This window comes from Balaenoptera musculus, chromosome 14, assembly GCF_009873245.2.
Source record: "Balaenoptera musculus isolate JJ_BM4_2016_0621 chromosome 14, mBalMus1.pri.v3, whole genome shotgun sequence".
Lineage (NCBI taxonomy): Eukaryota > Metazoa > Chordata > Mammalia > Artiodactyla > Balaenopteridae > Balaenoptera > Balaenoptera musculus.
The window spans coordinates 22514298-22540633 of NC_045798.1; the positions used below are offsets into that span (position 1 = coordinate 22514298).

General features: G+C 44.8%; 1 protein-coding gene across 2 annotated transcripts in view; it reads right to left on the minus strand.

Moving 5' to 3' along the window:
- The window catches only part of LOC118906806 (kremen protein 1), a 144496-nt gene extending 119085 nt beyond the window's left edge, over positions 1–25411 (minus strand). The window contains exons 1-3 of one of the 2 annotated variants that reach the window (XM_036874489.1): positions 25156–25411; positions 7227–7389; positions 1922–2013 (exon numbers count right to left, since the gene is read on the minus strand). In XM_036874489.1, coding sequence (XP_036730384.1) covers positions 1922–2013; positions 7227–7389; positions 25156–25252 — 352 coding nt within the window. In that variant the 5' untranslated portion in view covers positions 25253–25411. The remainder of the gene's footprint in view (positions 1–1921; positions 2014–7226; positions 7390–25155) is intronic. The other variant, XM_036874490.1, reaches the window with a different exon arrangement.
- Positions 25412–26336: the final 925 nt, after the last annotated feature.

The following is a 26336-nucleotide window of genomic DNA, read 5'->3' on the forward strand; positions in this document are numbered from 1 at the left end:
CAGGGTGAACAGAAGGGTTTTCCAAAGAACCAAAGCCAGACACTGCTCACTCCTTCCACACCCCCAAACCAGGGGCTCCCCAGTTCTCATTCCCAACTTCTGTATGTCTCCCTACCCTGACCATTTCAAGGTTGGCTTTAGAAGCTTTGAGAGGGTTACCAAAGGGCCCTAAGGAAAATGATATTTAATTTTTCTTTTTTGGGACAGTGAGGTACATCTGACAAATATTACAAATTAGAGGGGAATTAGGTGGTTCATACTGTTTTGCTATAATTCTCTTCTCTGGAACTTAGTCTCAGTGACCACATGAGTCCACTCCCATTGGCCCAAATTATATTTTATAAATGCGAGTTGAGGATTATCTTTCCAAATAAAAGCGACCAGATTGAAATTCCCTCTTTGCCATTCCTGAGAGAATGACATAGGCTGGTACTAAAAGACTATCTTTGTGTAGAACAAATGGACCGAGGAAAATCTGCTTTCCTCTCCCCCTGCCCCTTCCTTTTTTACATAACTAGAGCCAAATGAGATGTTTTTCACTTTAAAAATTTGATTAAGCAGCCTGGGCAAAAGCCTATTCTTCTGGTCTTTACTGTTTTCTCAATTTGGGGGACTGAATCAAGTTATATCAGGTTGGAAGGATAGCAAAGTGAGGGCATGACTGCCAGACAGTGGTGACATGTGGAAGTTTAGTTCATGAAAGGTGAGCACTGGTCCCCTTGAGGCAGCAGAATTCAGACCGCTGTGGTGGGCAGGAGGGAGAGGGTCGCGGGTCTCACGTGGACCTCCATACCCTCTCCACACACACCCTCCTGCCCTGAGGAATGGGAGAGGAGGCAGGGCGAGGGGTAGGTTTAAATCATAAGGAAAAAGAAAAAAAAAACAGGTAGAATTATTATGAATGAGCTGTCCTTTGATTCAGCTCTAGGAACTGAAAAATCCTGTTCCTTTGGCGTATTTAAGAAGATACTATAAACACTGCATTAGTAAACGCTTTACAGTACCATGTTTGATTTTGGTTCCTGTACTCTAAATCTTCCCACAACAGTTTCCACCTTGTTTTAAAGTATCTTTCTAAGATCCCCTGCCACATCACATATTCCCTGAGGGTCAGGGTATCTTTCTGCCTTTGTACCTTACAGATAATAAACACTGAATGCGGGAATGAATGAATGAACCAGTTAGAAAACGGTCTTGTGCTAAAAGACAGAAGAAAGTGGGTTTTCCAGTAGTAGAGAGTGACAAGTTGTGAGTTATCATAAAATAACAATAGAACATATTTATGCTAATGTGAGGAAAGGGACTATCACATTGGCTTTGGAGGGTATCTAGTTAGATATTTACTGAACACCATTTTTCAGGAGACATACCACACCAAATCTAAACAGTAAGCAGTGTCGTAACTTAGTTTTACTGTCTATAAAGGGCTATTCATTCATCCTAAAAAAAAAAATTTTTTTTTTGGCGGCACCATGTGGCCTGAGAGATCTTAGTTCCCCGACTAGGGACTGAACCTGGGCCCCAGCAGTGAGAGTGCTGAGCCCTAACCACTGGACTGCCAGGGAATCCCCTCATTCGAAAAAATTAATTCCCCAAAGTGCAAGGTACTTTTTTTTTTCTGGACTGCTACTGAGCTGGTGCCATCTCTATCCATGAAAGAATCAGCATGAGGAAATCAAGCAGAAGCAGAAATTGTGGTTGGGCTTATCCATCAAGGGAATGGGGTCCTGAGAGAAACCTGAGAGTCCCGTTTCTGAAAAGCCTCCATAAGAGAAGTGAAAATCCTCAGCCAGGTGGCTCCTCCTTTCACCTGCTTCAGGAAACCCACCTGCCTGCACTACCTGCCCCCGGCAGTGGCCTCCACTCTGCACGCCTAGCGCTCAGGGTCCCGAAACCTGCCATGGGTGCATTAGAGCCTTACTCTGGCAGGCGGGAATCTCACAGTACTTCCAGTAGACACCATCCTCATGCTCCGCCACGTAGCACCAGGGGCTCACATCGCCGTCTGGGTTTCTGTGGAGGGAAAAGGACACACCTGGTAACACTCCCATTGTTTTAAGTCAACTGGCTCATTGCTTTTCAGTTTTACCAAACGCCCCTCACCAAAAACGAACAAAAAAACCCAAAAAAACACTTCGGCTTCTGTGTTGTTTCTAATAATTCGTATACATCTTAATGCCACCTCTTATGAGGAAGAAAAAAGTGGTAATACTACAAGAACAAAGCTATCCACTCCAACAGAAACTTCAGAGTTTGAGGGCGGGGGTAGGGAGTGAGCAAAGGTGAAATATGTTTACACAAATTCACTGCAGTGTAACCGGGACAACTAACCACTGAACAGATGATGCCAAACAGCACTGGCACCTTAACCATGAACACGGTGGTCCCATGGCTGGGAGAACACAGGTGTTTGCAAAACTACGGATAAGAATGTGAATGCAGCAGGGACTTCCCTGGTGGCACAGTGGTTAAGAATCCACCTGCCGTGGAGAAAAGGGAACCCTCCTGCACTGTTGGTGGGAATGTAAATTGATACAACCACTATGGAGAACAGTATGGAGGTTCCTTAAAAAACTAAAAATAGAATTACCATATGGCCCAGCAATCCCACTACTGGGCATATACCCAGAGAAAACCATAATTCAGAAAGACACATGCACCCCAAGGTTAACTGCAGCACTATTTACAATAGCCAGGTCATGGAAACAACCTAAATGCCCATCGACAGATGAATGGATAAAGAAGATGTGGTACATATATACAATGGAATATTACTCAGCCATTAAAAGGAATGAAACTGGGTCATTTGTAGAGACGTGCATGGACCTAGAGACTGTCATACAGAGCGAAGTTAATTCAGAAAGAGAAAAACAAATATCGTATATTAATGCATATACGTGGAATCTAGAAAAATGGTGCAGATGAACTGGTCTGCAAAGCAGAAATTGAGACACAGATATAGAGAACAAACGTATGGACACCAAGGGGGGAAAATGGTTGGGGGGGGGGCGTGGTGGTGGTGGGATGAATTGGGAGATTGGGATTGATATATATACACTAATATGTATAAAATAGATAATTAATAAGAACCTGCTGTATAAAAATAAATAAAATAAAATAAAATAAAATAAAATAAAATAAAATAAAATAAAGAATCCACCTGCCAATGCAGGGGACACAGGTTTGAGCCCTGGTCCGGGAAGATCCCACATGCCGTGCAGCAACTAAGCCCGTGCGCCACAACTACTGAGCTTGTGCTCTAGACCCTGTGAGCCACAACTACTGAGCCGCATGCCACAACTACTGAAGCCCACGCACCTAGAACCCGTGCTCCGCAACAAGAGAAGCCCGCGCACCGCAATGAAGAGCAGCCCCTGTTCGCCGCGACTAGAGAAAGCCCACGCACAGCAACGAAGACCCAATGCAGCCAAAATAAATAAATAAATTTTAAAAGTAATAATAATAATGTGAATGGAGCAAACGGTCAGGATGGAAACTTGGTGATTAGAGTCAAAGGCCCTGAAGATACGCGCAAACCCCCTTTACTTGGCAATTTCTCCTTTAGTGCTATATTCTAAGGAAATCTTTACTTACAAAGATGTTCACCACAGCATTTTCATAATGCAAAAAAGTTAGAAACAACAATTAAGGATTGGTTAAACAAATATGTCCATATAAGGGAATGCTAGGCAGCTGGTAAAAATGTGGTGTAGAGACACATTTATTAATATGGAAAGATATTCACAATGTCGTTAGGTTTTTTTAAAAGGCAGCTCTAAAACATGATGGATGGATATGATGGTATATGATGGATGACAACAATCCCATTTTTGAAAAGATATATTTAGGGAAGGATATGCACCAGACTCTTGAAAGTATTTATCACTGGATGATGGGACTACTGGTAATTTTAATTTTTTTCTTTTCCAATTCTCTTTATTTTCTCATTTCTTCTGCAATGAACACTGTGCAATTTTTAAGCAATAAAGTAAAATTCACATCACGTAGACTGCACTGACAAGCTTTCACCAGGATCAGGCCAGTCAACTCATGTTTGATAGAAATGGGTCCTATTTCCACGTCAAAACACTAACTTCTCAGAGAATTCTGAAAAAAACTATGCCAAAGAGTTTCACTCAGAACATACAGTCCTATAATCCTGGTACCAACTTCTGATATGGCAATAATAATTGCAAAAGACTTACTCCACATTTCTAAATGAGTGGCTTGGAATAAATGCCTTTAAGGTCTTTTCAACTCAGAGATGCCACGACAATAATGGGCAGCGCTGCTGAAACACAGCAAAAGATGGCAGGGGTTACTGGACACACAGAAAAGCCTCGCCTCTCTTTGCTGCTTTTCAAGCTCCTTTTATTTGGACTCAGAACACTGGAAACCTGACACTCCGGTTAGGCCGGAAATGGGCATAAAGACCCTGCAGCCGGAGCTTTGGAGCAGCCCCTATCAGGCCTGGGAGGGATCAGCCTATTGTGTGGCCCAGAAGATAAGCTGCCCTGAAGCACAAAGGGTCCTTTTATTTTTTGTGCCCAAAGGCAGGTACCAGTGCCAACCCTGCTGTCCCGGCCTCTCTGCCTCCCCCCAGTCCAGATATGTGGAGCCAGAGAAGTGCGTTCCCATCACTCGCCATCTCACAGACATCTCAACTGGGATGGGTCTGGAAACATCGCATAAGACAAACAGGGTGTCGGATGTCAGCTGAGAAATCAAAGTCGGAGAATTTGTACAAAGCCCTTCTTTAAACAGTTTCACTGTCATTTTCCTCCCTCTATTCAGTGTTCGGCTTTGATGTAGTATTTGGTAAAGGCTTTCGAAAACAACTGTTTGTTATCAATGTCAAAACCATTTTGAAAAGCATCGGAATAGGTTAAAAAAAGAACAAGCAAATTCATCTTTGACTCTGCTGCAGTGCTAAAATGAAAGGCCCCAGCTCCCTGATGTGATAATAATCGACAATTTCAGTATCCCTTTTTTTGAAGGATAAATTGTTAGTTCAGGTCTGGTACATTCCATCAAATCAAAGGAGAGGACCGCAGCCAGCCAAGGCTCAGGAGGAAGGTGGTCCCCCCGCTCTCAGTTTTCTTAATGGATATTTACTGGTGCATTTCTGAGAGCCTAGTGGTAGAACTGGGTACTAATCTATAAGAAAAGATTTTTTTTTCAGATAAATTAAAACTCATTGGAAATTTAAAATTTACCTTAAAGTCAGGAGCATGTCTGAGAAGGCTTGCTTGATAGAAGGCAACAGAATAATATAATAGAATAACACAATAATATAACTGAATAAACCAACAGCCTAATACCAAGAGACACTTTAGAACAATAAGATAAGTAACTATGTAAAAATAAAAAACAAACACTGGTTTCTCTTCCTAAATACTCTTCCCAACCCAAGCCAACTATTCCCATGAATAGGAAAACTAGGGGAAGGAAATAAGCCAGAAGTGGAGTGTGGTTAATTTTTTTAATTATGCAAGAAAAAAAATAATGAACATGTATAACTTTGAAAATAAAACAACAAAGAATTCTTTAATGAGCATGTGTAATGTTAACAATAAAATACAAATGATAGAGAAATGTGAAATAGCATGTATACAAATTGCTACCTCTGGGAAGTAGGCCTTGTTGGAGAGGATTTGGGAGGAAAGAGGTAAAATGGGGACTTTTTTTTTTTTTTAATAAATTTATTTAATTATTTATTTTTTGGCTGTGTTGGGTCTTCGTTTCTGTGTGAGAGCTTTCTCTAGTTGCGGCAAGCGGGGGCCACTCTTCATCGCGGTGCGCAGGCCTCTCACTATCATGGCCTCTCTTGTTGCCGAGCACAGGCTCCAGACGCGCAGGCTCAGTAGTTGTGGCTCACGGGCCTAGTTGCTCCGCGGCATGTGGGATCTTCCCAGACCAGGGCTCGAACCCGTGTCCCCTGCATTGGCAGGCAGATTCTCAACCACTGCACCACCAGGGAAGCCCAAAAATGGGGACTTTTATTTAAACAATATATATATCTGTTGTGTTTGAGAACTTTTTTTTTGGAAAAACTTTTAATACTTTTATAGCAAACAAATAATAAAATGTAACATACAAAATATAGCAATCAAATAACAAACTAAAAAAATAGTGCAACAGCAACGATGGGGGAATGGCCAGTTGGTACACATTAGAACCAAGGTGAAGCAAAGAGCTGAAGGCACAGGGATAAACATGGACTACAGGCCTTGAGACTTCAAGATAAGCACAAGGGTCCTAGGGTGTTAGCAAAGGTACCTGGAAAGGGCAGTAGGTAAACACTGTGGCCCATGCAATGCAGGTATAAATATGTTGTCTCAGCTGGGTCAACAGTGCTATGGTTGAGATTCCAACATTCTGGTAGCACTGGGGGCACAGTGTGTAGCTCAAAGAGTAGCTCGGTGATCATTTTCCCCTGTCCCAATGGCTCAAGAGGCTGCCTTTGCACCTGTCCTATTAATAATTAAATTCAACACATGGCTGACCCATGAGTCATGTTACCAGGATCCTGGGTATAAATAGCTAAAACGTAGCTATAACCAAGGGTGCTCTGGTCCCTACTGACCAGTGATTCTCAACTTGTTTTGGATCACTGACTACTTTGAGAATCTGATCAAAGCCATGGATCATCTCCCCAGTCACAAGTACATGCTTGAAGCACCATGGATCTCAGCCCCTGCGAGGGTCAGACAGGAGGTGAAAGAGCAAAGGAACACCTTAGTCTGTTGAAAAGAAGGAAACAGCACAAATCTGATGGCTACAGCTGCTCCCACAGCAAGGTGGTCCTGGGCTGGCAGGAGGTGGTACAACGCAGGGCAGCTTCCTTTGCTCAGAAGCAGAGGGAGGTTTGGGTCACAGATGGTGCTCTGCTTGCCCATGACATTCACAGCAGCTTAAGAAGCTCCGCTGTTTGTGCACTGTCTTCTGGGCCAACTAAGAAAACCCTCCCAAAGAGACATGGAAGCTATCAGACAGGAAAGCAGAGCTCTGAAAACCAGTATCAAAGCAACCCAAGTTGAAAAGAGCGGGTAGATTGTGTGTGTGCGAGCGCAGTTTTGGGAGAAAGATTTTTAAAACAGTAACAAGAAAGGCCTTGTGAGTTGGGCAAAAGAAGACCAAGAAGCTTTCCCTGTTGTGAGCAAGGCCAGAAGAAATGGGAAGAGGAGACCAGAGCTTTTTTTAAGTACCGTGCAACCCCATCTTACCTGCAGTAGTTATGTTCGCCCAGGCCCCCCTCCCCGTTGGGGTATTTCAGAGTGTTGTATGGATGCTGGAAAGTCTCGTTCCAGAACAGACATGGCTTCCCGCCTTGCAGTGCTGTCCAGTTCTGCGTTCCCCTATAATCTGCACCATTGGCTGTGAAACATTCTAGGAGAAAGAAAAGACAGAGCAAACTAATTTTCTGGCAACATCTATAGCTTCCTCCCTCTTTGCTTGATGTTTTATTTGTTTTGTTTGGACCAAGCTAGAAATGGATAGTGTCTTGCTAGATCCTGGACACAGTAGATTTAACATTGGTAGGGCTGAGGAAATCTGAAACGAGGTACCCTCCAAATGCTAGGCTCATCTTGGCACTCGCTTGTCTACAGACACTAGGACATTTTCCCCTAAAGTATACAGATCCCAACTAGGATATAAACAGGGAGCTGAACTGTAATGAAGCCTATGGAGTGAACCGGGAAACCCCCAAATCTGGGAAGAGTTGGTAACAGCCATCCGTGAGGAACTCTGGGTGCTCGGAGGGGGTCACTGCTCTTGCCAGCATCTCTGTGTGGTAACTAGAACCAGGTCACCAGCTGTAACTGAGCTCTCCCCTACAGTCTGAAAGGCTGCACTGACACTTGGATTTAATAAGACCATCAGATACAGCAACGTTTTGGAATCCCAATCACACAAGTCTGGGAATGACTCACATTCCCTGGTAATGAAGAACAGTCCTCCCCACGCTGTTTGAGATAGAGGTGCCACAAAACAGACAGTCAACAGGAGGGAGCAGGGGCTGAGTTGGCATTTTCTCTCACCTCTTTCTAAAATTCGTTCCTATAGGACACATTCAACATAGTCTGAGGTCCGTTTAATAAAATGACAAAATCCTCGCAGGTGCAGCAATGTGCTTCTAAAATCTGCCTCTCAGGGACTTCCCTGGTGGTGCAGTGGTTAAGAATCCACCTGCCAATGCAGGGGACACGGGTTCGAGCCCTGGTCCGGGAAGACCCACATGCCGCGGAGCAACTAAGCCCATGCGCCACTACTACTGAGCCTGCTCTCTAGAGCCCGCGTGCTGCAACTACTGAAGCCCGCATGCCTCAAGCCCGTGCTCCACAACAAGAGAAGCCACCGCAATCAGAAGCCCGCGCACCGCAACGAAGAGCAGCCCCTGCTCGCCACAACTAGAGAAAGCCCGCGCATAGCAACGAAGACCCAACGCAGACAAATCAAATCAAATCAAATCAAATCAAATCTGCCTCTCAGACTTTGGGGGGGGGATGGGAACTTTAGCTGAGAGGATTTCCCCCCACATGTTGCATGCATTAAATTCACAGAGGCTCATGAGAAAGGCACAGTACAAAGAGCAATTTTTAAAAATTAGCTTAGTTGAAACTGACAGATAGAAGCACTTCAAACACTTTTTTAAGATGTATCACTAGGAACCTGACAATCTGGGGGAGTTACACTAACATTCTTAGCTTTATTTCTTTCCCTCTCCTGGCATGTGCTGACCCACGACTTCCGGTATGAAGGACTCTCACTGCCGGCTCCTGGTGCAGTGCATGTGCCTCCTCTGGCCTAAGCATGTGCACAACACAAGCACACCTATATTCTGAAAGATATTCCTTTTACTATTTGAAATCTACCTGCTAACCATCTCTCTTCCTGTACCCCCTTCCTCTCCCTATCTGGGCCCTGCGTTTTGTCTGGAACAGTCCGGTTTTATGGACAGCCAAAAGAACCTGGACTCCCAGGCGGCACAGGACACCGTAGCACTTTATCGTGCCTGGTGTGACATTTACATGTTACGAGAAGTGCAACTCATCATGTTCCAAGACAACTGAGCCCTCCACCAAGAGTCTGCATAAATAAAAAAGTTCAAAGGTAACTGATGTTTAGAGTGTTCTACCGTGTGCCAAGCTCTGCGCTAAGTGCTTTACATCAACTCACCACCAACCCAGTGGGGAGGTCCCTTAATACTCCCATTTCACAGATGAGGCACCTGGGGCACTCGATCACACCCTATACTGCCTCCGATAGAACGCTTCGGCATCATCCTTGCTTTCCCCATGCTCTTCCTCACCCCCTTTCTGCTCATCAGCAAGTCCTGTTGACTTTCTTCAAATATGTTCCCTGAAACCCCACTCTCCTCTCCATCTTGGGTGCTGCCACCTTCTTCCTGTTCTCCATCGGAGGACAATACGGTCCTGTTCAGGTCTCACAGCTTCGACTTTCGTGCTCCCGCAACGCATTCTCTGCACAGGGCTCAAAGTTCCCAGGAAAACGTGAGCACTGGAAACAAAACCCAAAGCCGTCATCCTTGTCTGTGAAGCCCCCTCGATGTGGCCCCAGGCCCTCCCTCCACCGGCCCGAGCTCTTCCCCTCATCACGTGCTGTGCTCCAGCCACACTCGTCTGCTTTTAATTCTGTAAACACACCACGCTATTTCCTGCCCGAAACGTTCTTTCCCTAATACTTCCCATCACAGACTAAATATTACCTCCTCAGAAAACCCTTCCCCACCATCTCCACTCCTGTTTTTCTGCCCTTCATTTGCTTGCTTCATAGCACTTATTATCACTAGGAATATATATGATCTGCTAGAGAGAAAGAGGGAGAGAGAGACTCACGTGGTGGGTGGGTGGGTGGGTGGGTGTGTGTGTGTGTGTGTGTGTGTGTGTGTGTACCACACCAGAGCCCTACCCAATCCCAAGGTTAGAGTGGGACCTGGGAACCTATATTTCTAGAAAGCTGCCCAAGTGATGATTCTAAGAACATCAAGCCAATCTTTGCCAATTGCTAGAATTTTAATTGCTATGTGTTAATACTTCTTTTTCTCCTATCAAAAGTGGTAGGAGATATTATTCATTAATTCAACAAAGGAGTGGCTTGGGAGCCAGAAATGCTGGCCGACCACTGGAAAGCCTTAGCAATAGACAGCAACCTGCAGGGCAGTGGGGTCGGTGTTCCCAGAGACTCAGATGACTTGATTTGTAACACAAAAGAATGTGGTAGCCATACACACAAGTGTCAGCCCTCAGGAATGGAATGAGGTGGCATCTGAGAGAGGGAGTGGGTAAGAGCAGGCCTGTCTGCTTTAGTCTATTCCTCCTAGACCCAGTCTTGTTCTTAGCTATGCTAGGGAAATGGAGGCAGTGTTACCAGATTTGACAATTATTTTTTAACAGACTTGTCCAGTGCATGTCAATTGTGGTGGGGGGAAAAAAAAACAAACTTGAACGTTCTGGATTAAAGTTATGTGTGCATCTTGATTTCATCAGAATACTGGGGTGTGCACTAGGTGATGAGGACCCTGCCTCCCTTGTTTCCTACCACTATGAAACTGGCCTAAGCTTTGGCTAGACAAGCAAGGTGTGGCTTAAACCAATAAAAAATAAAATATCACATGGCTGGTTGTAATATTTATGCATTCAGTGAAAGAGAACAAGCAAAGGTGATAAATCTAATGTCTACGATATTATTCATTACTTCAACAAATATTTACTCAACACTTACTATGTGTCTGGCACTGTTCACAGCACTGGGACGGCAGTGGTGAACACTCTGTGTTCCTAGAGCTCACATGCTCACAGGGCTTCACGCTCATAATACACCAATCAAAATTAACACTAGCCAGTGAGAAGTGCTACAAGGGAAAATGGAGTTAGGGGACAGAGATGGAAGGGTGGGGGTTCTCTTTTAGAAGAGGTGGGTCAGGAAAGGCCTGGAGAGGAGACAAGGGGAGGACAAGGGGAGATGTGGACAAGGGGAGGAAGCGAACAACGTAAAGGACACGGGAAGGGCTTTCCGGGCAGAGGGCACAGCCAGTGCAAACCCCCCCGCAAGCAGCAATGTGCTGGGGAAGGTTTGGGGAACTGTGAGGCAGCTCCTCTGATCCGACCAGGTAGGGTGAGTGCAGGGGAGGGTGGTGGGAAATGAAGAGGAGGAGGAGGCAGGCAAGGCCAGGACATGTAAAGTCTTGAGGGTCGTATAAATTAGATTTTGGCTTTTGTTCTAAGAGTGACAGGACGTCATTGGAGGGCTTTGAGCAGAGAAATGACACGATCTGACTTATCTTTTAGTAGAACTGTAGCTGCTGGGTGGAGGAAGAGCTATGTAGAGACGGCTAAGCACTCAGCAGGGAGACCAGTTAGGTGCCTACTGCAGAAGGATGAGCTGGAAAGAAGGATGGCTTGGGCCAGGCTGGTAGCTGAAGGATAGGAAGAAGTGCCGGATTCCGGACATATTCTGAAGGTAGAACCAGTAGTATTTGCTGGGGTCCCAGAGAAAGAGGAGTTAGGTACAACACCGAGCAGCTGGATGAGCGGTGCTGCCATTTACTACAATGGGGAGGACCCAAGAGGCACAGAATATCTTGGGGTGGAATCAAGGCTTTGGTTTTGGATAGGAAAATTGGATGGAGATACAGAGTAAGCAGATGGCTAGATGAGCCTAGAGTTGAGGAAAGAAGCCAAGGCTAGATCCACAGTGTGGAGGTAACAGCACCTGTGTGGAGAGAGAAGACATCTGGGGCTGAGCCCTGGGGCCCTGCAATGTTTCAGGCCTGGAAAGAGAGGGGCCCAGCAGTGATGTGCAGCCTGGGAGGTGGGAGAAAAGCTAAGGAAGCATGTGGGTCTCAGAAGGTAAGGGAGAAGGTGTTTTGAAAAGAGAGGAATAATAAGCTGTGAAAGCACTTTTATTTCCTCCCTGTCTTCTCCAGTTGGAACCCATTCCATTCATCTCTGCTTGGACCTTCCTCTCCATCAGAAAACTGCAAATCTTTTGCTTTGGGGGTTGAATGAAAACAGCTGTTAAGTTAGACACAAGCCTGACAAAAACTTAGTAAATACAGAAGAAAACTCCTTAATAAAAACTTCCAAGGCTGGCATCAAAGCACTCGGGATTAATTCTACTTTTCTAAGTTGGTGATTCCTTATATTTTTCTCCAGCACCAAAACCCTCCAAAATATGGCATATGGCATTTATTTTTAAAAACTGGAGATGCGGGCTTCCCTGGTGGTGCAGTGGTTAAGAATCCGCATGCCACGGAGTAAATAAGCCCGTGCACCACAACTACTGAGTCTGCGCTCTAGAAGCCACGAGTCACAACTACTGAGCCCACGCGTCTAGAGCCCGTGCTCCGCAACAAGAGAAGCCACTGCAATGAGAAGCCCGTGCACGGCAACAAAGAGTAGCCCCTGCTCGCCTCAACTAGAGAAAGCCCGCGCCCAGCAATGAAGACCAAACGCAACCAAAAATAAATAAATAAAATAAATAAATGTATTAAAAAAAAAAAACTGGAGATGCTAATTTCATTGAAATTCTCTTGAGATATATGGAATCACATTAGGGTATACAAATCTTGGGTGAGGATCTCTGAGCAAATGGTTTTGTGCAGACCAACTGTTTTCTGCAGGACCTGCTGCTGCATGAAGGCCTGGAGGTCATCCCCATGGTAGGAAGATCTGAGGACAAAGACCATGTCTGGGTGAAAGTTCAATATTCCCCATTGCTAATAAAAGCAAGCTTGAGTTTTCTCTCATAAAACTATTATTGTTTATTATGTTTGGAATTTAGAAGGGTTGGTATAAAGACTGATTGACTTGATGGCATATATATTCAAAACTTTGATATTTATCCCTCAAATTCCATAGGCTCTCATACTCGCATGCTGTATGTAACATTATTTGAAGATTTCAGTTGATTTAGAGGCATGACCTGCAGAGGACCTAGAAATATTCCCAGATACATTTTCCACAATACAATTCCCAAAGTCTGTCTACCTAGTGATTTAATGGGCAGTTATCAGGCTACCATCAGGATAGGAAAAATATATATGGTTTGAACCCTATGTTGAATCCCAGCATTCAGTGGATAAAAAGTAAGGGAAAAAAGGTACATGTTTTTCTTAATCAAAATTTGAACTGTGGGATGAAACACATCTTTGTTTATATATGCTACTGAAATCACATAATTCAATATCTGTACTTATTATAAGTGAGGAAAATGCTAAGTTAAGAGAACCAGGCAATTTAACTCCTGACAGGTTGTATGTGCACTGCGTTTTTAAAGTTCATGTTTAAAACTATAACGATGTGTTTTAAAATAATTAAAACTTGACATATATGAGATGGTGGTAGGAAAGCAAAAGACATTCTATTCCTTGATAACATTTAATAAAGTTGAAGAATAAGTTCTCAATGAAGCTCTATAACTAGGTCATTCCTAACTACACTGTTTGCCTGAAACCACACTATTGAGGTTTTTCTCATATTGAGTGTTGAATTTTCCTGGTTTTCTGGTAGCTAATTACTAGTTAGATCTCTATTATATGATGTTTGTGAGAGTCACTGTTTTTAATCCATCAAAGCTGACTTTCTGTTCCATCCATGTAGGACTACTCAGCATCTCTATTGATCCTATGTTGGAAGAATCTGGCTGGTTTTAGCCTAGTTTGAAATCAACATGAATCAATAAGCATTAAATTGAATTATGGCATCTTAAAATACGAAGGCAGAAAACATTTTCCAGTGGGAACATCTGTTCTTTTAAAGACATCTATAAAATTTGGTAGGTGGGTAGATTATAGAAATACAAGGCTTAGGTGGAAAAAGCTCCTTTTAATATTTAGAGGGCAACACAAGAGTGTTGTCAGATGTTTGCACAGCACACTTGCTGCTCTGTTGGGTTTCCAATACAGACTGGTGTCCAGTGGGAACTCATGGGTAGGTCTTCAAAGCCTATGGTCCCTGGCAAAATCACCTTTTGCCCTCAGACACTCAAAACCACTTCAGGAATGCTTATTTCAGTTATGTGGAACCCCATGGTAAAGAAGCACGTGGCCTTGGGAAGGCAGGGGTTCCCAGACTTTCCCATCCTAACACAGCCGAGCCTGTGAGAAGACACTCTGCGTCTTTAACGCCGATAGCTCCCCAAGGGAAGAGATTCCCATGATTACATGGAGGCAGGTGATCAGGTCTAGATCACCTAGATTACTTAGAGAGAGGGTAGGAGGAAGGGGCCTTCTATACACATGGTACATATTGAGAATCACTGGAAGAAAGGGGAAATAACACCAGATGAGTAGCTGACACTGCGGGGTTTGAAGAAATCACCTGGATTTGGGGCTCCATTTCTTCACTGGTGAAACAAGAGGATTTGAGACAGGTGGTCTCAATATCCCTTCACTCTAAACTCTAATTTCAAGATTCTAACAAAATAGAACTGAGGCTCAAAAGTCTGAGGGAGTGTGACAGGAAAGGATTGATGGCTAAAATCTCTCCCAGGCTTAAAATTCTCTAATTCTACCCATTTCTCTAATGGAAGTGAGAATTCTATGGAAAAAAATAACTCACCTTCCATGTGGGCCCTCCCTCTGAAAGAGGCACTTAAGCACTCTTTTTGTTTAGAAGAAACTACATCTTCAACAAATAAATTTCAAGAAAAAAAAGAAAAAGAGGAGAAACCTCTAGGTTAATAGAGACTCAAAAGTCACATCACCTAACTGTACCTGGCTTGGGTCCTGCTTTGAATGATAAAAACACCAATGAGACAACCAGGGATATCTGAAAACTGATTACTGACTGGATATTTGACGATATTAAGAAATTATTGTTAAAATTTTAGTTGTGATAATGGTAGTGGTACTGTTACTATGTTTGGTTTTTTAAAATATTTATTCATTTATTTAGGTTGCACCGGATCTTAGTTGTGGCACGTGGGAGCTTCGTTGCAGCATGTGGGATCCTTTTTTTTTTTTTTAGTTGCGGTGTGTGGACTTCTTAGTTGTGGCACACGGACTCTTACTTGCAGCATGCATGCTGGATCTAGTTCCCCGAGCAGGGATCAAACCCAGGCCCCCCCCAGCCCCGCGTTGGGAGCACGGAGTCTTACCCAGTGGACCACCAGTGAAGTCTCTGTTGCTATGTTTTTGAAAGGAGTTCTTATCCTTTAGGGATACATACTGAAATATTTACAGATAAGATGATATGATATCTGAGATTTGTTATGAAATAATCTAGTTGGGGGGATGAAAGAGGTAGAGATGAAATACTTTGGCCTTGGTTTATGATTGTGGAAGCTGGAAGATGGATACACACGACTTCCTTACACTTTTATTTTTGAATATGTTCTAAATTTCCCAAAGGAAAATTTTTTGAAAGGACATCTGGAAAATACTTACTAACATGTTGTTTTACAATTAATCTACCTTAGTTTCTTTTCAAGAACGATAAACAAACTCAATCAGCCATAAATTCAGTCATCTAAAATCAAGACAGACATTCACCTACCATGTTCTTGGACTACGTATTCACAGTTCAAATGACCAGAGGACAAAGTACTTTTGTACTTTTGCCCAAAGTAGAATTACCACAAAAATAATCACTGCAATTATTTATCAGTAGCTTTTCCATTAAAATATCTTTTAGATCTTCCTTTTCATTCATGGGAACAATGTCAGAAGAAAAGACCATACCTCTCAAAGTTATTTTAACTAAAGAATTCATACTTTTGGAAGGAGACCTGAGGTCTTCTATTTGAATCTCCAGTTTATTCATCTCTATTAACAGATAAATACTTAATTAAAAGACTATTTTAAGAAAAACTGAACATATCGTAAGCAATAGACAATAGGTTTAAATTCAAAAGACCCACGAAAACACTTCAGAGAGGGGTCCTTACTATTTGTTATATAAAAATTGGAAAAATAGATAATTCTTGAGGCAGAGCAGGCCCAGAATGCAATGCTGCTTGGGTACCACTCTTCCCATCTGGCTCTCATCTTGAATATGTTCCACTCCTACCCAGGCAGGACCCACTGGAAAGCATGCCGTGGCTGTCACTGTGAAGGACATGTGTTTTTGCCAGGAAGAGTCACCATGAACATGCAGTAGTGCTTGAGGAACTTACATTCATCATTTAGGATATTATATACAAGTACACTCATCAAATTGAAGACCAGGAGATAGTTCTTAAGAAAGAATGACCATTAACCTATCAACATCTAGTTCTGTAACATATACAGAGAGATTAGGCCAAGCCTCAGTGAAAGCATGGACTCACTCAGTTAGAAGTCACTAGCTCAGCAGAACTCTAAGAAAAACATTTCATTAATTAACCATGGACTTTACTGCCAATACCAACAGAACATATTCTATCACGGTGTGGTGATGGCACCTCTCTCGGTGTAATGTTTGAGTATAAATGGATCTACTTTAGATGTTTATTTATAAATATCCTCTTCAATCTTGATATAAAATTTCACACTAGAGTTTTCACATAAGGAAAAGGGAAGCACAATAAGATGTTTTAAAGCTCAAAGTCCAGTTCTCTGATGGGCAATAACTTAGTACATTATAAATCAGCTCTAAAGGAAACAAAAAAGACAAAAGATGGAGAACTATTTGAAAGCTCAGGGTCTAGAGGAGATAGCACTATACTCCTATGGAAACCAGAGGCTCTAAAACAAGTCCCACAGCATCTGCTGCCCCAGCTCTTCTAAGACTTGATCAGCTTGACCTATAATTGCTCAAGAAGCACCTGGCCCTGCTTCCACTAGCCCGTAAGTTTCTTCACTCATCTTTGTATTCTCAGCAACTACAGACCACACAGAACGTGCCTGGCAAACTTTTGCTGAATGAGGGAAGCAGATGTATGGAGGGCTAGGGGGAAAAACCCATGACAGACATGTTCAGAGTGCCCTGGTTTCCTCACCAATTTGTGCCTCCAGGCCAGCTATCATGCCCTACCTAGCAATGACCTGGGAGAAGTTCCAGGAAAGCTTATATAAATCAAGTATTTGAAAATCAAATGCTTGCTATTTAAACCAGGGGAGTCTGCTATTTAAATGGAATACATGGTAGAGCTATTTGTAATAGGGAATAAGCGACCCCCTTTGTAATGAATACTCATGTTGATATTGAGTTTGCTTTCAATGGGAGACACCTGGCTCAAATCTACACCTTGCCTCACCATCACTTGAGCAACACTATTTCACGCTGTCTGAAGCTCTCAGTCAGACTAAAAAGGAAATAAAATAAACTAATATAATCCAGCTTTTGGACAACTTTCATCAGTATTGCCTGTACCCTATTTTTAATTTCAGAGGGAGAGAAAGTTCCCCAATAATGGAGCCCTGGAGGGCAGCCAATGCTCCATGGAAGCCAGGCTCTGGGCTATTCAGCTTCCCTTGGCTGACGTGGGATGGGCAAATAATACAACAGTCCTTGAATGGGGAGCTAGCTGACTGCCAGGTAGACAGCATATCTCTAGAGCACATCTTTAAAGTAAAACCCGAAGCAACAAAGTTGTCGTCTTCTAAGAATTGGTACAGGGACGACTCCTAGTCGGAGATGCTGGGCATACAGTAGGCATTTGATAAGCGTTTGTTGGTTGGTCCCAAGATAAAAATATGACTCAAGTGACAAGTTTCAGAAGTTCTGGCCATGGAGACAGCTTGAGGCAGAAGGAAAGTCTCAGTGTAGCACTGACTTAAAAACAAGAACAAGCGTTGCTGTCACCTCTAGTCACCCAGAACAATAAGGGCAGATGGTGGCCAACAGACTGATTTGCTAGTCAAAGGTTTAAAGTTTCATGTAATGCTTCATGGATCTAGAGTAGGGTTGTCAGATTTAGCAAATGAAAGTACAGAATGCCCAGTTAAATTTGAATTTCAGATAAACAACGAATGATTTTTAAAGATAAGTATTCCCAAATATTGCATGAGACAAACACAAAAAATTACTGTTTATCTGAAATTCAAATTTAATTGAGTGTGCTGTATTTAATCTGGCACTCTTACCAGAGTGGAAACATACGGTGACCCACAGACCTTACTCCATTAAGATTTTTGAAACACTGTTCACGGAAATGCTTAAGGAGTTTAGATATGGACAATGAAGAATCTATTTTCTTAAGAGTGAAAAAAGATGCTGATCAGAGTTGCCTACTTCGAGGCCACAGTGAAGGGAAGGGTAAAAGAATAATATAATTTGGACACAGTTTCTCAACCTCAGCACTACTGACGTTTCAGGTTGGATAATTCTGGGGGGGAAGGGGGCCACTGTCCTGTGCATTCCAGGATCGTAAGCAGCATCCCTGGCCTCTCTACCTGCTAGATGCCAGTAGCACACCCCTCCCCACAGTACAGTGAGTTGTGACAAGCAAAAATGTCTCCAGATATTGCCAAGTGTCCCTTGGGGGCAAAAAATCTCCTCTAGTTGAAACCACTGAATTAGAAGAAATGGTCAAATAAACAGAAAGTGTCAGATTCATTAACCAACCGGTGGTCACATAACAAAAGATTCTTCTCAAGGGAGAAATTTTCAGCTCGCCCCGGAGCTGCCTCAAGCCCATAACAAGGATGAGAGGACTAGTCATTTCAGCTAAGACAATCAGAAACCCTTCATCTGCCAGAAGCACTAGAGAAGAATCTTCGGTGAGCCAAGCCGATGAAGCTCTGCATGGCAGTGCACACATCACAGCAAGCAGGGCATCGAACCCAGCCTTTGAAGATGTTCCTTTTAAGTTAACCTCCCTTCCAACTAAACTTTTTCCAAATCTCTTCCTGCCATTTGGAAGTTGAGTGATTCTCAGCTGAAAAGGCCTGTATATACGAGGTGCAGATGGCAGCAGTTACGGCCCTCACCAGATGCTGCAGTCTCTAATTTGATTGAAAGGATATAATTAGACAACAGAAACACTTTAATGAAAGAGCAAAACATGGAGGGAGGGAAGGATTGAAGGCCCTTAACTGATGCCAAAACACCCACCAGTAATAGAGGCTTTGAGTCTGGGGAAAAGGAAGGGGAAAGCCCCTTAAAAGGACAGTCCCCATCCTGTTTATTTCCCCATAGACATAGGAATAGGGATTTTATTATTGTAGATTTCCACTGTATTTTATGTGGGAACAATCTGATTAAAACCAGAAGAAGTCTTCAGAAGAACATCAAAGAAAAACAAATATGGCTTCTGTGGTCATTATTAAAAATATTTTTACCAGTCCAATAATTTTCTTTGAAGATGAATTTTTATAGATTGAACAGCAGCAAGTAATTTACATACTGTGATGACATTGGTTAACAATCCCTACTGTTCTAGAACTACTTGGTCGCCATGTTTTCATCCAACTTTAGGACACCAAGGAACGTGGACAGCCATTTAACATTTCTGTTTAAAAGAATAAACTCTAACTCTGTTTAGAGTTAGTCCTATAAGTCAATGCCACAACTGTTTTGTATCATCTTTAAAAGTTGCCTATGCTGTTTTTATTATTTCCGAGCTTTCAAACTTTGAGTGTGAATATACTGCTCTGGTTCTAACCAAGAATCTAACCAAACTGAAAGAAATCCAGCCCTCAAAGTCTGAAGTTGCTAATGTGGTGTGACACTGGGGTTTGGAAGCCTCCTCAGCCCACTAGAAGCAGGGCCCCGCCCTCGTGGTAAATTGAACAATAAAAGTTTAATGCTTTGGCTACTTGCCAGGGATTAAATCAGTGGCAAGAGAAACTAGAAGCTGGGCCCAGCAGAGGGGCAGCCCCGAGAGGGTACTGTTATTAAGTACCCTCTCATAACTGCAGGAGGGAGAGGCAGCCTTGCGTGTGAGGTGGCCTCAAATCTTTTGTCTGTAAAGTACTTCCTAGCCCCAACCTCATTCCTCTTCAAACTGGTGCAAGTCCAGGAAAGGGAGGTGCTTACCTAGAAAGAGGATTAAAAGGGGGATGGAAGGAATTTCCTTAGAGGACGAGAAGGCAGGTTTCTGTGGAGTGGCTATTTTTGAGGAGTATGGACACCCTTCTAATATTTCTACAACGGCCTCTTTCCTTTCCCTGCTTAATCCGAATAGAGGATAATGTCCCAGAGGCGATGTCTGGGGAAGAAGCACTGCCATCTTGAGAGAATGACACTGAAGACAACAGAGAGGGGGACAAAACAGAGTGACCTCAGGCTCCTCTCCTAGACTAATGCTTCCGGGTTCCACCTGGATACTCAAGGTCAAAATGAATGTGGAAGAATGTCAGTCACCGTTCTCACCCATTCACTGTGGGCCAGCCAGAAACTAACCTGCCAGGTGACAAAAGGGGACTTGAGGACACCTCACCTCAAAACCTGCACAGGTAGTTTGCTAAGGAACACATTCACTTCCTCCTCTGTTATCCTTATTCAGGAGGCAAAAACTAAGAAAAAACTACAGATCCAAACTTACAGCCTCTCGCAAGTGTTTTGCATTAACTGTTCCACAGTACAAACACAATCAATTTGGTATGTTTGAGTGTTTCATTTTGTTTTTTCGAAAATGTTTTAATTAAAACAAAATAATCATCCATGCTAAGCACACTGTTGTTTTTTAAAGGCCATTTTAAAAATGACAATAGAACCATTCAACTGTTTAGGAAAGTGACAGAAGTTTGTTTTCTTCTTTTTTTCTCCTTTTTTTTTTTTTTTTTTTTTAAATGTCTCAGGGCCGGTGCCACCTGCTGCCTGGGCTTTCCTCTGAGAAACAAATCTCTCAACAGTTTGATCCAAGCAACATCTGCATAGCTGAACAAACAATGGGCTGGTTCCGAGGAAGGCTCTATTTTCTTTATGTAGTGCACCCTGAACCATACTGAATTTCTTTTTAAAGTATTTTTTAAAGTCTTATTAAAGATCCAAATGTATGTGTATGAAATTTCCCTCCCTCGATATGTTTTTTTTTAAATTGTGGTAAAATATACCTAACACAAAATTTACCTTTTTAACCATTTCTCCCATGCCTCTTAAAGTTAGTTTATAGTAAAAGGTAAAAGGTTCAATCAGCAAGCCTCCTTGTCACTTTTCCAGACCAGTGAACACTGGAAAAAATCAACACATATGGACCTAGAGCAGGACTTGGTCAAGTCCAGCCTGCAGGCCAACTCTGGCCCACTGCCCATTTTTGTATGGCCCATGAGCTAAAAATGCTTTTTAAATGGTTGAAAACAACCAAAAGAACAATATTTTGTGGCATATAAAAACCACATTAGACTTCCCTGGTGGTTAAGAATCTACCTGCCAATGCAGGGGACACGGGTTCGAGCCCTGGTCCAGGAAGATCCCACGTGCCACGGAGCAACTAAGCCTGTGTGCCACAACTACTGAGTCTGCGCTCTAGAGCCTGCAAGCCACAACTACTGAGCCCACGTGCCACAACTACTGAAGCCCACACGCCTACAGCCCGTGCTCCGCAATTAGAGAAGCCACCGCAATGAGAAGCCCACTCACCACAACAAAGAGTTGCCCCCACTCGCTGCAACTAGAGAACGCCCGCGTGTACAACAATGAAGACCCAACACAGCCAAAAATAAATAAAATTTTTAAAAAACTGTTAAAAAGAAATCACATGAAATTCAAATATCGGTGTCCATGTAAGTTTTCTTGGAAGACAGCCACACCTATCCATTCACAGTTTGTCTATGGCTGCTTTGCTCTACAAACATGACCTCCCTTCTCTTCATTCTTTGAGATTCTGCAGCTGTTGTACTGCAACAGACAGTACATGGCCCACAAAGCCCAACTTATTTACTGTCTAGCCCTTTACAAAAAATGTTTGCTGACACCTACCTGACCTAGAGCCTAAGATGGCATTATAGGCTCAAAAATTCTAAACTAAAGATGGTATATTGCCCATCACCCAAAATTCCTAATCTGTATATTGTGAAGCAATTTAAAGCAATATATTTTACCTTCATCATTTATTGCTTTTGATCCAAATATGCTAAATCATAAGTAAGTGTATCAATAATATCTATATTAAGTGTACCAACTTGCTGTTTATTAGCAGTGAGCCTAAATTGAACTTCTTTTTGCTCTAAGATTTATAAAAGGTCTCACTGCATATCTCAAACACTTAAACAGCTTTGTCGAGGGGCCAAAAATTTTCACAAAAAGATCAGAGTTCTTTGATGCCAGGTCAGTTTTGACAGTTTCCTGTTTCTTAAAAATACATAAAAGTAACTGGTATGCACGTTAGTCCCCTTTACTCCTCTCAGCCCCTGGGTTGTATACAGGTAATTCTATACAACATTGATGCAGTCCCCAAGAGGGATAAGGCCCTGTACAGTATGAAACTCTCACTGTTAACTGAACTCATAGGTTTTATGGCAAGACACACTGCTGTCTAATGGGACAAATTCTACATGAGGAGCTGGAGGAGGATGAGCATAAAAGGCTGTTCACAGCAAACATAGCCAGAGTTGACGCACACCCGAAAGCCCCTAAATGTGGTGAAACACCCAAGCAGGTATATGCCTTAGGCGGAAAACTAACAGCAGAAGTCCATTCAGCCTTCTCTGCTCTTCCTACCTCTCGGCTGTCCCCTGCAGGTCAGTAAATTCCAGATGGGAGTTCACTTCAGAGAGCCCATCAGCCCACGGCCCTGGCTGCCTTCCTCCTTGAAAAGGGAGTCTAGATTCCTAACCTAGAATTTCACTAACCTCTAGGTTTCACTAACCTCTACCTTCCTCCTTATCAGTTGTGAAGGAAGGGAGAGAATCTCAAAGAATGAAGAGAAGGGAGGTCATCTGGGGTTGGCTACACACTGTAATTAGAAGTAGCACTGATAGGGAATGAGCTAACTTTTTATAAAGTCAGCATTCAAAAATGCAAACCACCAGTAATTTAAATATTACAAAATTATGCAGAATATAAGTATTGAAATAATTTTTTCCATCCACAAAATTTTAGAGAAAATTACAGTATCAAAAATATGAAATGTCAAGTTTGGCATATCCTCAGAGTAAAACGTGTTTTTTATTGGAAAGGATTTTTAAAAACTAGTGGGTAGGCTCTAGACAGGATGTGATGCTGAAGACCATGTGGTATCTCCCTAAAACTGCCTCTGGAACTAAAGAGGAGAAATCACAAAGGCACTGATGTACTAGGATGGGAGGGAAAAAAGCTGGTGAGGCTCACTGAATTGGGAACGTGGACCACTTATCATAAATCATTTCACAATGGTTATTTATTTGTCCCTACCCTAGACTCCAATAAAAACACACACCAAGGTTTGAGGTTCAAACTACATAAGAGCTGCTGCATTTGACCCTTCCAAGCAAAGCAAAGGTGCCTGAGGAGAGGGTGCCACCTTCCAACAAGCATAAGCACACAGCTGGTTCACTGAACACTTTTCAGAGCTATTACTCTGCCCTTTCCAGGAGAGGAAACAGTTTATTTCCACCCATACCTCTCTCTCCATAGAGGACATTAAATCCTGACCACACATATGGCAAAGTGGAGCTAAGGGGTTACTAGGTTACAGTTATGTTGACATATCCTGGCTCTCAGAAAGTCCCTCCTTCATTCCCCACATACAGCAAACAGTAGAAGTGATCAAACTTCTGCACAAGTTTTTGTAGTTGTCCCCTAGAAGGCCACTGATCACTCAGAAACCACTTCCTGAGCCTAAGGTTTATAGCACTTGGAGAGCCCCCTTCTACCACTCTAAAGCCAAGCTTTGCCTTTTACAGGGATTAATCAGACTGGAAGCTCATAGCATTCCCAGGGCAAAGGAGGTGTCCAGCACTTGGTGAACCGTAAAGCACTATAAAAAGAAGTATTAAATATGTTTAGTGACTGCCTGCTATACGTGGGTGTGTTACCTGCAGTACGTCATTTAATCTTCACAACACCCTGCAAGGGAGTTATCATCATCCCTCCTTTACAGATGAGGAAACTGAGGCTCAGAGAGCTGAAGGCACAACCCAAAGTCACATAGTAAGTGACAACACTAAATCCTTATCTTTATCACAAATCCAAGCTGGTAAGTAAACAAAGCAACTTGGAGTTTTCTTTCATCAGCAAAATCCATCTCTCCAATATCACAGTCTGCGACTTTGGGTGGAGAACCCAGAGGCCGGTTTTCTTACTTCAGCAAACCTGTAATGCACTTTTCCCGTCCCTTCCATTAATGCCTAATTCTCAACACCTGAACAACCTGCGGACAAATGTACCTGGGCCAGACAACGCCCCCTTGCCTGCTCTTCAACTTGGAGAGTTCTGCTGCAAGGAAGGGTGTTCGGGCAAGCTAAGCAAAGTCCCAGCTTCCATCCTGGTCTAGGGCCCCACTTGGGAAGACCTGGCCTTGACCTTGGCCTGGGGAGCGGGTTACCCTGTTTAAAGTCAGGATAAGCACCCTAAGCTCTGTAGGGGAGAAGTTTCCCATCACCCCTTCCTTTCTTCCCCTCTCCACGCTGGACCTGCACCGAGTCACGGGGAAGTTCAAAGCGGCCCCGGTGGGGTGGGGGGTGGCTAGGGAGGGAACGTTCTGGCTGGGTAGAGCCGGTCGTCTCCGGACCCAGGTCTACCTCTAGCAGGGCGGGCAGGTCAACTTTACTTTTCACGACTTGTACTCAAAAATTAGTGTTGGGCAAGCGGGTGCAGCCGGGACCGGGCAGAGGGGCCGGGCGGCCGCTCCCGTCGCCTCCGCACCCGGTCGTGAGCGGGTAGGCGCAGGGTTCGCGGGCGTGGGTGGGAGGGAGTACTGGGGGCGTCGTTGTGAGGCTTGCGGAGGGGATCCTGGCCCGGGGTGTCGCTGAGGGGCTTGGGGAGGGGGGGGCAGCGTCTTGAGGCGGGGTGGGGGAGCGTCCCGGCCCCGGGGGGAGTCGCTGAGGGACTTGAGCTGGGGGTGCCGGGTCCTGAGACAGAGGCGACATCCCGGCCGGGGAGACGTCGCTGAGGAGCCTGGCGAAAGGGTCTGGGAGGTACTGAGGCGGACTGGGCGCCGACCGAGGGCGTAGCTGAGGGGTCTGGGGGAGTCCCAGGTCCTGAGGAGAGGGGCCGCCCCGTCTGAGGGGCGTCGCTGAGGGGCTGGAGAAGGAGTCCCAGAAGACAGGGGCGAGGGAGTTGGGCCCCCCGGGCGGGCTCCGCGCAGGACGGGCGGAGCGGGGGGTGGGGGGAGTCGGTCACTCACCGGGTCCGGGGCCGAGGCCGGGGCTGGGCGCGGGCCGGGCAGCCAGCGTAAGCGCGGCGGCGGAGAGCAGGGCGAGGCGGGCGGCGGGCGGCGCCATGGGCCGTCAGTGCGGGGCCCCGGGGCGCGGCCCGGGGGAGAAGGGGCAACGCAGGGAGCCGGGGGCGGCCATGGGAGCGGGACGCTAGGCTCGAGCGTGGCCCCGCCCCGGCCGCCCAGCCGCCCCGCCCCGGCCCGCCCTCCCCAGCGCCGCCACCGCCCCTGCCGCCAGCGGCCCGCCAGGCTCCGCCGCGAGGCCCGAGGGGCGGAGCCGACTGCGCACGCCCGCCTCGCCCCACCCGCGCCTGCCACTCACGCTCCAGGCCCCGCCCACATCCCCCCTGCACCTGGGCCCGCCCACCCGCGGACCACTTTCTTGGTTGGTTCGAGGGGTGGGGCCAGCAGGTGAGGGGCGGGGCCTGGGGCACAGCCTCTGAGTCCACAAGCAGAGGTTTGACCCGGCTGGACCGGGCCAGGCGCCCAGTGACCCCTGCTCCACCCTCACTGGGGTCGTGACCCACACGCGGGCTCAGCCGCAGCCGTAATAGTCAGAACAGCAGTCTGCAAACCGCTTTTCCCTGCTTGGCTCTTCGCAGCGGTTTTAAAAAGGGTGCTCTGGAGTCAGCCTGTCCGGGTTCATATCCCACTTGATCACCTGTAAAATCTTGGGCGGATTTAAAGGAAAAATAGCTCTCTTACTTCAATTTCCTTATCTGTTAAATGGGGACGTTGATAGCAATTACTCCCAAAGAGGTTGTACCAAATGAGACAATGCGTGGAAACTTTTACACACACACAGTAGGAGCTTAGAAAATGTTGAGTTCCTTTCACCATCCCAATTTTTGCAGCCACAAAAGAGGCAGCATACGGCTTCCCTGGTGGCGCAGTGGTTGAGAATCTGCCTGCCGGTGCAGGGGACAAGGGTTCGAGCCCTCGTCTGGGAGGATCCCACATGCCGCGGAGCAACTGGGCCCGTGGGCCACAATTACTGAGCCTGCGCGTCTGGAGCCTGTGCTCCGCAACAGGAGAGGCCGCGGTAATGAGAGGCCCGCGCACCGCGAGGAAGGGTGGCCCCCGCTTGCCACAACTAGAGAAAGCCCTCGCACAGAAACGAAGACCCAACACAGCCATAAATAAATAAATAA